We start from the raw sequence: 13,734 nt of genomic DNA, 5'->3' as shown, positions 1-13,734 counted from the left end.
ACCTCCTCCCCACTTGAGCTGAGAAGCTTTGCTCTAGATTGCTCTCCTGTGAGGGGCTCTTGAGGAGAGTACTTATGTGGCAACATGGCACCTTTGATTCAAAGTGAGGAAGACATAGGTGAGTACAAAAACCTAATGAAATACTGTTAGGGTTTTGATTGAAAGACCCATTTATCTACTTTGAAGAGCAGTAACTATGAAAAACATTAAAGTACTTAAAATTTATCTTATTATTATTTAAAATCGGGTTTAAGAGAAGAAATTGTTACAATCAACATGATATCTCTCATTTTTCACTTCTAAGATAGATGAGAGATCATCTTTAATGAACTGAACCTTTCAAACACTTCACTATTCCACATTTCCCCAAAGTCATTCACTTCCAAAATCTCGCTGGGTAGCTACAGAAATAACCTAACTGAATTGTGAAAAGCTATCCTAGTATCCAGCTATGAGCAGCAAACCTTCTAATAGTGCATTATTATCCAAATGAACTCAGTGCTCTTGTTTTAAGGTGAAAGAAAAGTGTCTCAATTTTAGAGTCCCAAGATGTCTAGATTTTTAAGGCAACTTCAACCTTACGTAGCAGCATGGTCCAATGACTACAATGATTCCACTCTAGGGCCATTTTGGGACTCAGGAGTCCTCTCTGGACAGATCCCACTTCCTCCTTTTTCTCATTTCTTTCACAGGAGTAAGAAAATGTCCCACCTGCTAAGATCTCCAAATATAAAAGACTGGTTTAAACACCATTGTTCAATATGACTGACAGACTAAAAGAGGTGGCAGTGATGGGACAGTACATTAACACGCCCGGTGCGGATATGTGGCAATGGGACGGGGCACTTAATTTTGGAGGTAATGCCATCATGTATGAACTTGACTGTGTGCACTGCTGAGGTAGCAGGGCTTAGATCACACGCTCACAAGTCTTGATTGTCCAAAAAGCCTCTGTTCCCATCTCTAACGTGGAGCTGGAATGGTTAGTATAATTCAATTTTTTTTCACTGCAATCCACAATCTGATTGATTGGCAGGTCACACTGGCACTCCTACCTGAGGTATTTTAGCGCTAATGATTGGTTCCTGTAAGACTATTCTATAACAGAACACAGGAAGAGCAGTTCAAAAAACACAGCTGTGGAAGGAAAACAATCATACAAAAAGCCCACTAAGGGGCCCACCAGCCTTTTCTTTCCTTTGGATGCAAGCATGCTTTTCACAGAATGAGCATTAGGAGCAGTTTGTTACCCATTTAAAAAGTGAATTAGGGTGGACCAAACCTTTTCTACTGGTCCAAAAAAAAAAAAAGAGGGGGCGGGAGGACACATGATCTACCTGCAACATTCCCAAATCTTATTGGGGGGGTGGGTCACGTTACAAATCACAGGCACGACTGCTAGATCAGTTCTCCAGAGAAGAGCGTGCGGTAAAGGAGACAGGAAGGGAGAAAATGGCCAGCAGGGTTATGGCCTAAGGACAGACAGGGAAAAGAAATTTTAAAAACCTCCACAACTGACAGCCTAAATTAATATAACGAAACAAAATCAGCAACTCAAACTCTCTTCCCTCATGTCATCTCTCAAGTTCAGGGCACGTTCTATGCTAGATAAACCTTCCACTCCTTCTATTCCTAACCTGCCCTTCCGAGAAAACAGGAACCAACATACCTCTATAGATTTCCACAGATGGAAAAACGGACAGAGAGAAGCAGAACAAACTCAAGGTAGAACAACAGGGTGTCTGTGTGTGTGTTTTTAAGATGCATCCTTTGCTCCTTCACATATGGAAGAGGGAATATAAAATTTTAAAAGCCACAGTTACGTTAGTCCTCACTCAACAGTTATTTCTTAATATATTCTTATTTTTCATTAGTGGATATAGATATTATTTCAGCCTTAGTCTAGACCAACCTTGTCCTTCAAGTAATTGCTTTAAGATTGGAACTAAAGAAATGATAATAACATTGCTATTAATTCTTTTCATCAAAAATAAGCCATGGGTCAAAAAAATATTTTGGTAAGGTCACTGAATTACTGCTGTTCAGCTTGATATAGTAATTTAGTAAGTAGATAAAAAATTTCAAGAGTATTTTCTCAGCAAGTACAGAAAAATTATGTCTCTCTTAATGATATCACATATTGTGAACTAAGGAAATGAGAAACTGTCAACAAATATTTGGTTGGTTGACTTAACAAGGTATAAGTAGGCAAATCCAATCAGGTAGAAGTAGGCCATACTTATAAAATCCCCAAATATGAAACATACTGGAGAGAAAAAAAGAACATAGTTTAAGAAATAATACATATGGAAAAGTGAGCTCTAATAGAGATATCAAGAAAACAACTTTAATAACATAAAGATGAGTTTCATGAGAATATGGATACTAATGTATATGGAAGAATGTACATGCTAAGATCATATGTAAATATGTATATTTAGAAAAGTGTAATTTGGTGTAGAAGTAGGATGTATCTCCCTAATCCTCAAGTTTCACCGTGGGCACAGAAAAGAACATGCCTTGAAAATCATCTGAGGAAAGATGTGGATTTTAGTTAAATACTAGGAGAAGTAATGAAATATGGATTCATTGGGTTTTATGCTTGGCTATCCAAGTAATTTGTGTAATCCAGGGTAACTCACAATCTCTCTAAGAAATATATCTATGAAGTGACAGGGCTGGGATCAAATCATGGCTAAAGTTCCTTGAAGCATCTGTTAAAGGATCCTTTGAAGGTCTACTCTACACAGGACAGGTGTGTACAGTCGCTTACAGTACCTCATACCATCATTGTATCCGGTCTCTACTTGCTGCTACACGGAGCCTCTAAGTGAATGCACAAAGTGCACAAATGTTTTTTGATTGCCAAATAATCTTGGGCAGATCGTGAAAAACAGTTCACTAGAAAGGTATCCTTATTGATTTTGGGAGGTAAGGGTGGAGAAAGCATATCTAGAGAATTGTATCCTAGGCCCAAGGAATAATTTCATAGTGACAACTTTACCTTATGAAATTGTTTCTTAATGATTGGTGGTTAGTCCAAGCTTACATTCAGATAAAGATCACTTAGAGAGATTCCAATAAAAGATTTAAAAACTAACTTTAACTCTGTCATTAAATCACTTTGTCCATATTTTAAATATTATGTGACAAACCAATGACAGAACTTTAGCTATAGCTAGACAGTTTAAGCAATGGATTGCATGTTAACATGGCTGGTAGGATCAACAAACCATGTATGACAGTCCCATGTTTTTAAGAAAAGTCTAGGGGGGTAATTGTGCCCCTCATTTCCCTCTAGATGGCTCTTCAGAAAACAGATGCACTGCCTGTGAACCTTTTGATGAAGAAAGGCCTTAGCAACTGAATATCTGGTTTCCTCTCATTACTACCCACTCTTCAGTGGTATCAGTTCCTTCTCTCACCCTCACATGCCTGTGCTCTCTCAAAGCAAGTAACATACGAAAACACAATTCAGAAAGCTTACTGCCAGCTACAGAAATCAGAGTTCTAATGATCTAAAGAGGGATGTGAAATGAGAAGACAGCCCGAGAAGGGAAGAACTGGTTTAAGGCTAAGCTATCCCGTCACTTCTGTATGCACAGGATACGACAATAATAAGACTTTAAACCTGCTGATCATCTCGCAAATTATTAGTGATCCCTAGACCACCTGTGGGTATCGGGAAGGGAAAAGAATATGTCCAGTAGACTGACTCTAGCAATGATCAGGAAACCCAAAGGCTTAGTTTTTGCACCCGGGGCAAGCGCAGTGCCAGAGAAGCATGCTTGCATTCTGAAATATATAAATATAAATATATATATCCACAAGGAAAAAGAAAACAAAAATTAAATAAATTATATTTATAAAAAAAACCAAACCAAACCAAAGAAACAGAAAAAAAAAGGCTGGCTTGTCAGGGGGGTGGGGTCGAGAAGGCCCCAGTGTGTGTACTTACATAGAGGTCAGCACCGTAAAATCCGTCCTGGTAAACCACACTGCAGAAAATCCACACAAAAACAAAAACAAAAAAACAAAAGAACAGAAACACATTCCGGTTATTGAGGACGGCAGCATGCACATGCGCTCTACACGGGCAGGTGATGTATGCATACACGACCTGGCTCGGGGCGGGGCCGGCAGCGAGGGGGCGGGGCCGGCAGTGAAGAGGCGGGGAAGGCGCACTGGCTCCTCGGCTCCGGGACGTGCGAGGGGGGAAAGGAATGCAGACCTGGAATGAACAGCCTGGACGTCGGGTAATTACGGGGAGAAAACAATAAAGAGCATTCCCAGAGGGCCTGGTATAGCGATGGGAGATCTGCCGGGTTGGAAACATCAACGTTTCATATCTGGAGTATTTTTAAAAATAAGCTTGCCCCAGGAGAAAGTTTCTCTTTAAAGAGTGTCCGAAGGCGTGTGTATGTGTGGGTGGGGGTGTGGGGGCCGCTGTGGAGAGGGGTTTACCAGGAAAAGTATGAACCCAAAGAATTCCATTAAGGTGGGATCTAGCAAAAGTATATTTCAAAATTATGTTTAATGTTTCATTTTCATAGTAACATGTACATTTTTTCTGATATCCATACATCACCTGCTTTTTACCCTGCACATTAGACATGCGATAAGATTTGGCTGATCACACAAGCATGCAAAGTATTATTATTCAGCATTTTAAGAACCAATGCAACACCTCAGAAAAACAAGTCAATCAATTCTGACCAAAGTAAACAGAGAAATGTAATTAAAAAAAAAAAAAAAGAAAAAACACAACCAAAAATACCCACAATGCATTGCTTTCACAAGCAGAGATAATGAGCTAATAAAGGTTAAGGTGATTGGTCCAAGGTCCAAGAATTGAAAGGTGCAGTGGGGATCCCAGATAGTAACAATATAATCCAGAGTGGGAAGGAGTAACTAGAAGATTTTAAGGGTTCTTTTTTGACCATAAGAATATTCATGAATTCTGAAAAATACAACTGTTAACTGAAGTTCTGGGCATGACCTGCTCTATTTAAAAGAATGAACCCAAAAAGGTAGCTGGTTAGAAGTAGAAGGGTTTATTTTCTTGTTTAGAAAATTAATTTGTATCAAATAAAGTACATGACTTTTTGTTTTAATCCTTAGCAACACTATAACTATTAAAATTAAAATATTAAAATACAGATTTCAAACCTTTTGACATATTTTGTACATCTATGTATATAATTTCCCCCAAACATTACTTTGGGACCAAGAAATAAAGAACAGTGGTAGAGATAAAAGATAAGACTTTCTTCTTCATATTTGTTAAATAAAATTTGGCTATTTTAAATTAAAGATCTATTTATTGTTTATTCAACTAAACAAACTGGAAAATTTCACCATTACCTTCTCTGTTACAATAAACAAGCTAGCAAGTAAAATAATCAAATTGTATTTTTAACTTGAATATGGAATTATTTCTTCCTTATAGGTAATGGGAAAGTTTCTGAATTCTACTTCCAATGCCATTTTGTTGTGTTTACAGGACCGCACGGTCACATTCTGCACTGCTTCAGATACGCTGTGCCTGTGAAGTACACAACAGGCACATTAAACTCGTCTGCGATGTCCCGTTAGCTAAGTTCTATCCATTTTCAGAGTCTGCAGTTGCAGATAAAGAATTGCATTAGAAAGGAATCTGCCTCTCAACTGCATTTTTGTAAAAAAGAGACTTGTTCGTAAGAGAAGGCTGATAAAATGCAAAGCACTGATGCTAAGTGGTGATTAGTTAACCTTCAACTATTTCAGTACAGGGATATAGGCAGAGATTAAAAGATTTCTTCTATAGAGAAAAGTGGTGGCATTAAAAACATGAGTGAGTTTTATGCTAAGTTGCATCACTTACTGGGAATATTCACTTAAAGTCTAAAAGAATTCCAATATTCCCGTATCAAATGCCATAAGGAGGCTAGAACACAATGATTAATGATGAAATTAGTTTATTCAGCCAAGAAGCAATTTTGGGCCATTCCGCATAAAATACTGGACTTATTCCCTGCCATCTTCCACGTAAACAGGTGGTTTAGTTAATAATACAGAAAACATGGGCAATTAGTGTTCAATGTAATGCACAGAAATTGATGTGTAATTAGACATAAAGATAAAATATCTTTGAGCAAATATATACCTGACGCAGACTTGGTAGTGAATGGGTTTTCAAGTTGGGCCAGTATACTGATATGACCTACATTTAATAGGAAGGAATTCAGCCACTTTATGAAGTAACTCAGGAATATTACAAAATAAAGAAGTCCCATGTTTCTGGCGAGCAGTGTCTCTTCACAAACTACCACGGTAAACTCTCTTGGATTGAAATGGAAGACGCTTCATGAACAATTTTCCTAGTGTGTATAACTTGCAAAAGGTTTGTTTTTATGTTTTACTTAATATTTCTTGGTGAAACTATACTGTATATTTACTTCTTTATAAAGAGATGCCAGAGGTTGAAGGTCAAAGGTCAAGTTGAGAGAAAAACAAGGATAAAATTAAAATGGCAGAAGATGGAGATGATGGAATGCATGGGATTTAAACATCTATACACTGCAAACAAAAATTTATTTCTAAAGCAGTTCCCTTCCAGTGGCTTTTGGAGCCTGCCCACTTCAGCATGCATACTTGCCTTAGCTAATAAAAATGCTTTAATTCTGTGTAATGGAGGGCCCCTAACGGCATGTCCATTTGGTCTGTGAATGAATGCTACATTAGCACACCTGAAAGCCAATTTTGCTGTCAGGAAAGGACCTACAAAGGAGGCTCTTTCCTCTGCCACTATGTTTATTCCTCCGTAAGAATATGGAAAAAAACCTGTCATAGGCAGAGAAAAGATGAAGAACACAAATGTCACATTTTTGAGGAAGAAAAGTCCTTGACACAACTAACTTATAAAAAGTCCACTATAAAAATATACATTTTAGGCTGACACTGAGAAACAACTGAAAGCAAAGCCTGCCCTCTTCACTCCTTCTCCCCGTTCAAGAACAAAGGATTTATTTGTTGCTATGGAATCAGTCCACTGCATGAGACACCCTCCACACAAAAATCAAAGGGTGAAGGATGCTCAGCTACGTTACTTGTTTTACCATCATTCAGAAGCCAACTGTAGTTTAATTCTTCCTACTGCTCCCTTTCTCCCTTGATTCAATTGGACTTGGGTCATCTTTGAATTAACCTCTTTTAATCCGTTTCCTACAAAGAAAGCAAATCCATTGTGGGTAACTAGCTCTGCTGCTCACCACCCAGGCAGTGAAACCAAAGGGAGGGCGCAGGCGGCAGCCTCAGCCCCAGGCCAGGGTGGTGACAAGGGGGAGGACACAGCAGACGCAGTCTCGTACTACAATCTTGAGCTCCTGTTTTGGTTCTCTGCGGTTGTTAATCCACATTCGTGCAATGCTGAGGGAACTCCATGCCAACACATTGCTAGTAAACACAAGACAGTTCTGGCTGCTGTCTTAAGCCACTACCTTGAGGGCTTAAGGTGGCCAAACTGAAGATTTATATACTCAATTTATGGTTGTTATATTCTGATGATGGTATATTTTGGTTCTTGCCATCTAATCCATTAATTTGCAAATATTCATCGAATCTTTACTATGTGGCACAGCAACATCCCCAATACAAGAGGGCCATGGTATTTTCTTGTCCAGCTGCTTATTTTGGAATCTGGTACTTACCCTGGGTAGGCGGGAATGGCTGTTGGAGGTACCGCTCGGACTGCACCATACACTGTCCGCCCCCTGCCCCTCAGATGGGCTCCTCTGAAAGCGGCTGCCGTGGTGGCTGCAGTTGGGTACGGAAAGCCAGGAACTAAAGGGAGACCCAAAATATGACGGAAATGTCAACCTGCATTCAACAGTAGGCGTACAATCACAACGTGCTTTGAATCAATTACAGGAAAGATTAAAAAGTATGTGTACCATATCTTTTCAGAAAAGCATGGGAAGAGACCTGATAGGCAAAAGCTAACGGTACCATGCCTCATGGATCACCAATCTTGAGTGAATTTCCTGTGCTCCTTCCCAATTCTGGAAGCTGGTGAGAAGCAGGTCAAGAAGCTTTAAGAACTACCATCAGAGTAAAGGATGAGACTTTTAATTTCCGTGGGCATCTGGACTGATATAAACTTTCACTGGCCAATTATTAATCTTGCGTCTAAACATTATTATGTACGTATCAAAATTATTCATCATACAAATATTCTTTTGTGGTTTTATAAGGTGCAAAACCCCAAAGCACACAATAGTCTTTGGATATTTTATCTCTAAATTAGTCAACTTTATTCTTTTATCTAAATTGTTTTAATCCAGAAACATAGGGGGAGAGGGAAACAACCTCCCTGCTGTGGCCTTGTATCCTGTAAAGAGGCAGGTGTTGTCTAAGGGTCTGCTTTAAGTGTGCTGTCCTCTGGAAGCCATGCAGACATTGATTCCAGGTCCAGTGACCTCTGTTTAATTATACTCTTTTCTGGAGCACAATGGTTCAGGTCAATAGAGCTGAGAATAATCAATAATACTGGAGGTGCTTTTAAGGCATACTCAACCAGAGGGCCCAAAGCTGACTTACAGAGAACATGTGTAATATATTCCACAAATCCTTCTTTTGTCTTCTCTATTATCAAGAACATACTAAAATGTTCTTTCCCTCACCCCCCTCTGCCTTTTCCAACTACTGATGCTTTGTGGCAATCTTCATATTTGGTCAGAAAGATTCTAGCATAGGCTGAAAGCAGGACACGGCAGAGTGACAGTTTTCTCTCCCCTCAGAATGCCCCCTTTTCAGTTAGCTATTACACTTGGGGGAAAAAAAGGACTTCTAGCACATCACTGCTTACTCACAACAGTCAAAACCCATGCCAGGCCAACATAGGCTACTTACTGATTAGAGGAATGTAAGTGTTAATCCCCCCTCTTCCTGACAGGGGCACTGCTGCATCATTGCCTAAGGACACATCTGCTTGAAAGCTGGATGCTGATCGCATTCAAAACAAAATTGAAAAATGTAAGATTACAAAGGAATAGTAAATTGCAATACAACAGATGTTGCTACAGCTCAATGGCACACACGGAGAAACCAACTTAAATGCTACCTGCATATAACTCGGGGCCATACACAGCTCCAACCACTGGGCTTAATTTCCAACCTGAAAAAGAAAAAAAGAGGACAGTGAGCATTTACGATGCCATGAGGAATACCGGGGAAAGGAGTGATGTGCAAACTGGCTTCAGACATCTCTGGGTTTATTTTTGTCTATTCCCAACTTCTCTTTAGAATGCCAACTCGGTTAGTATGAGGGTGACGACATTCGCAGACCCAGTTATATGTCAGCAGGACTAGCACAGTGAAGGGATAACGAGGGCCGGGTGAGAGGGGTGAAGGGGAGGAGAGAACAAAATTGGGAGGGAGGAAAGAAAATGAAAAATAAATATTGGGGTTGGGTCGTGTCTCTCATAGAACTGCCTAATGGCCTATTCTTTGTTGAGGGAAAGGAACGCAGTGTATGAGGGGGGAGCCCCCAAAACCTGGAATTTACTTATAAAAAATTGTGTATTTGTTTTTACATTGTTTAAACTTCAGTCACCTTCAAAGTCCTCTCCAGCTGATGCACTACACCTATCAAGACCTTTTTTCCACTGCTCAAAACAGCCTTTGAACTCATCGATTTTGATGCTTCTTAATGCTTCTGCCATATTTTGGTTTCATCTCTTCCACATCCGCAAAACATTTACCTTTAAGGACTTTTTTCATCAGGGGAAACAAAGAAAAAGTTGCTAGGGGCAAGACTAAGTCAATAGGGAAGGTGGAGCATGGAGATCATGCCGATTTGGGGTGGCGGGGCGCATCCAAAACTGCTGACTATTCAGTGTGGTGTGGGCAGGGGCGCTCCTACATCACCCATCACGAAATAGGCAAAGGTTGAAAGTTTTCTCAAAAAAATTCATTGAAGCTGAATGCAGCCTCTCACAACAACTCCAGCTGGTGCGCTGATACAGATGGGTTCCTAGAACTCACCAAGCAGGGGAAGCCTTACTACAAGGGGCCTTCCCTCCAGAAGATACACCTTCTTGTATCTCATCTTAACACTGTTTACTACTCTAGTTGTTTTATAAAGATATCCTTCTGACTGAATTCAAATTTGACCTGGATCTTTGAACTCCATGTTTGATTATACCACGCTGATGGTATTCTGGGTAAACTGAAATCTCCGTTCTTGAGATTTCATTGTCAACAAAAAGAAACATGCAATAATAAAATTCAAGCTACATTCCTAACTCTTCAATGCATGTTTTCTGAGATTTTAATTTGTAAAGAACACATTTAAGTTAATCAGACCTTTTAGCTAAAGGATACTAGCCTGTTGTTGAACATTAGCTTAAATATTTATAAATTTTAAGTATTTCCAAATATTAGGTTAGACATCAACAGTATTTCATCATTCCCTTTTTATATTTATAGGAATATGTCAAATGTTAAAAAATGTGCTACTGCCCACTGTTAAAGATTAGAATTACATATATAAACTTTAGTCAACAGATAATTAGTTTTATACATAAACAAATAAGCTCTTTATGTTTCTGAGAGACTGGCTCTTTGGTTTAGTTCTTTTATATTAGCTTGAGGGCCTAACTTTGGTTCACTGCTGCTCCATAAAATTATAACTAGAAAGAAGAAAATGTCAATTATCAGATTTTAATGGCTACATTATTCAAGAGAAAACTCCTTCATTCCAAATCAATCTAATCCCGTTAATTATTTTATGTGCTCCACAGACAGGCCTCTTCATTATTCTACATAAAGATCTGGGTTCAAATCCCGCTAGAGTAGTAAGAGCACAAATGTTCTGCAAGATCAGACCAATCAAGTGATTGCAACCAACATAATACAAAGGCTGAGAATTCACCACAAGGGCTCCTAGCACACTCTTGTCAGAACATTTACCACTGCAGAGGCAGATTTCTAAAAAATGGCTCCGTTAGACTGAAATATGGATTTAGAATAATATTAAAACACGACCCTTTTCTTTCCTAGCAATGGCACTATTACTTAAGCACTTCCTTTAAATGCACACAATGGATGCACATTATAATAATGGTATACAATAGTATGCTGTCAGGAATGTTTAATATGTTCAGTTCTGTACAATTTACAATATATTTTCATAGCTGTCTGTCATTTTGACCTTCACAAAACCCAAGATAGGTACCGCCCTCTGGGTCAAAGAGTACTATATTCCTCTGGGCTTCATTTCCTAAATAATAATAAGAGGGTTCGATTCTGGTGACCTCTAAAGAGCCTTCTGATGCTAAAATTCTGCGACAGTCAATTTATAGAAATGAAAACAGGATCAGGTTAGGAAACTGGCTCACTGCCACCGAGTGAAATGAAGAGTCAAATCCAGAAGTAGAATTTCTGTCTTCTGAATGCCAGTGGCTCTTCCTGCCACACCATTCTCCCTGGAGCTAAAGGAAATCTGACATTTGCCTCTCCTTCCTTTATTTGGGGCGGAGTCTACACTAGGTTTTTGTCAAAATTGCAGGTACCTCCATTTTTGTGACAGCAGTGAAAACAAGAGGTAAAGTGGGAGGTGGTGGTCTGACATATCACTGATAAAATAAGTAGGGAAAAGGCAAATTGTGCTGATTTGTATCATCTGCAAAGCTGGGTTATACTCAATACTAACAAACTTCTATTGAAGACATTATCAGCGCATATTGTCCATTATCAGCGCATATTGTCCCTAGCGGTTAGGTTCAAACTTTCACAAAACACTAAAAGGGGAGAAATTCCCCCTTTTATTCCAGATAAATGGTGCAGAACTCTAAAATATACAACAGGAAATGAATTGCTCAGACCAAAGTAGAGCTTGAAGGCCTCAGGACCCAACCCATCCAATTTCCTTTTCCCCACAAGACATTCCTACAGAACACAATTTGCAAAACCACTGTAGCACAGCTGATTAAAGTTATATCCCATCTCATTTAGAGAACACAGTCTACATTAAATTTGAAAAATGATGTCAAATTCTGTTTCTGTTAAGACAAAATAGTCACAGAAATTTTTCTTCCCAATGAAGAATATCTAAAACATTCACACGTAGTCATGGAATAGAAAAGAGAAGACACACACACACAAACCCCATGGCGGTTACTGCAAGAAAAGAGGAGAGCAGGGGCCAAGTGTTACTCCACGCATGCTCAGATTGACAGAAGTTAGCAGTAAAAGCAAGAGTTGGTGGGCATCCGGGGGTACTAAGGACAAACCTAACCAGGTATTACCAAGGACTACGGCAGCTCTAGGGGACCTAACCTGAGTTAACAGGTAACCTCAAATAACATGCTCACACTGTGTATCAGATGAGCTTTACTGACACCGTAACCCCTTAACAACTAGAAGTTAGGCTTACCTCCAAGAAAAAAATTTATTTCTAAAAATAAAACACCCTCTTAGGCAAAGAAAATACTTCCATGTAAATGAAACAAAATGTCATAAGACTGAAATCAAGAGATTCTTTGATGTTTATGGGAAGCTCGTATATTTACACAAGAATAAATGACATGATTCTGAAGATGGCTTGTAATCTCTTACCATTTGCATACGGTGTGACCATCTTCTTATTGGTCATGACACGTGCTGTAGCATTATTCACCTAAAAACAGAAAGGAGGGGCAGGGGAGGCAGACCACATTAAGGAACATGGAGTTGCTCATCCAATAAAACACTCAATTTAAAATGTCAATTTCAGAGAACATTGATTTAAATAATTAATATAGCAATATATAATACTAATATAGTATTTTAATTAAAAGTTTATTAAATGAGGCTAACAAGAGTAAAATGTAGTTTCTTAGTCTCCAAATGGAAAAGTAGGGCCACTCTACCAGCCAGTACCCCAAAGAAAAAATATGTTTGCAAATTCAGAGATTTCTTAAACAGAGAAGTCTCTGCATTAAGGAAAATATGAAAAAATAGTAAATTAGAAATGACTCTGTTTTCACATGAATGCTGAAGCTCATTAATAAAATAGAGGCTTGCCACATGGGTCAGAAAACAGATTTATAGGAAAATAAGAAAATAAATCTGTGGATTTTACCTATTCCAATGTCCAGCATTTTGGTACGTTTGCAGAAGATTTTACTGTTTGAACTTAGTCAACAAAAAGAGGAACTGACTTCCCTGCTGACAGTCTTCAGAATCATTGTGAATTTTCTAGACTATGTGGTCTGTGTGTTTAAAAAATTGCAGAAGGCCTTTAAATTGGGCACTTAAAAGAGCTGCAGAAAGAGCTGTTTTACGGCCCTCTCCCCCCCCCATTGGAGAACGGCAGGATTTACAGAGTTCCCGTGCGAAGGGGAGGCGGGCATCCACGGATGGCGCCGATGAAGCCGAGGCGGAAGGGGCCTGACGTCAGGGTACTGCCGCCCAGTGGCTAAACCAGCCTCAAGGCGCTGACCAGGAGGGTGAAGCCTCACCATAGAATCTGATGATACATTGTGGTGTCAGGTGATAAAACAGGCCAGTTTTGAAAAAAAAACCATACAAAATATGTGTCTTATTTTGTCTCTAGGGATTTAACATTATTTTAAATTTGTATGACAGTGATAAATTTGTGTTACAAAAAGACCAATTTTTAGGTAGAATTGGCACTAAAAACTGTTTTAATATGTCTTTTAGGATTTGTGTAGGGGCAATACGCCTATGTGAGGAAAAGAGCTTGAAACTCCA

The 13,734-nt window shown here is 39.1% G+C and overlaps 1 protein-coding gene and 1 long non-coding RNA gene across 20 annotated transcripts in view; one reads left to right on the top strand and one right to left on the bottom strand.

The window, feature by feature from the left end:
* Window positions 1–13,734, bottom strand: part of RBFOX2 (RNA binding fox-1 homolog 2) — a 248,305-nt gene that overhangs the window by 7,827 nt on the left and 226,744 nt on the right. For 6 of the 19 annotated variants that reach the window (XM_090272516.1, XM_090272518.1, XM_090272519.1 and 3 more), the window contains 5 exons: window positions 12,598–12,658; window positions 9,101–9,154; window positions 8,890–8,982; window positions 7,689–7,833; window positions 1,056–1,098 (listed from right to left, as the gene is read on the bottom strand). In XM_090272516.1, coding sequence (XP_090128642.1) covers window positions 1,056–1,098; window positions 7,689–7,833; window positions 8,890–8,982; window positions 9,101–9,154; window positions 12,598–12,658 — 396 coding nt within the window. Of the gene's footprint in view, window positions 1–1,055; window positions 1,099–3,957; window positions 3,999–7,097; window positions 7,204–7,688; window positions 7,834–8,889; window positions 8,983–9,100; window positions 9,155–12,597; window positions 12,659–13,734 lie in introns of those variants that run through there. The other 13 variants (XM_090272521.1, XM_090272522.1, XM_090272523.1 and 10 more) reach the window with 6 other exon arrangements.
* LOC150011089 (uncharacterized) lies at window positions 4,196–8,192 on the top strand. The gene is made up of 3 exons (XR_016510421.1): window positions 4,196–4,256; window positions 6,216–6,382; window positions 7,945–8,192. It is a non-coding gene; the product is annotated as an uncharacterized LOC150011089 (long non-coding RNA).

The sequence above is a fragment of the Furipterus horrens genome, unplaced genomic scaffold (genome assembly GCF_987537825.1).
Source record: "Furipterus horrens unplaced genomic scaffold, mFurHor1.1.pri manual_scaffold_4, whole genome shotgun sequence".
In the NCBI taxonomy this organism is placed as follows: domain Eukaryota; kingdom Metazoa; phylum Chordata; class Mammalia; order Chiroptera; family Furipteridae; genus Furipterus; species Furipterus horrens.
This window is presented reverse-complemented; position numbering and strand designations above follow the sequence as displayed.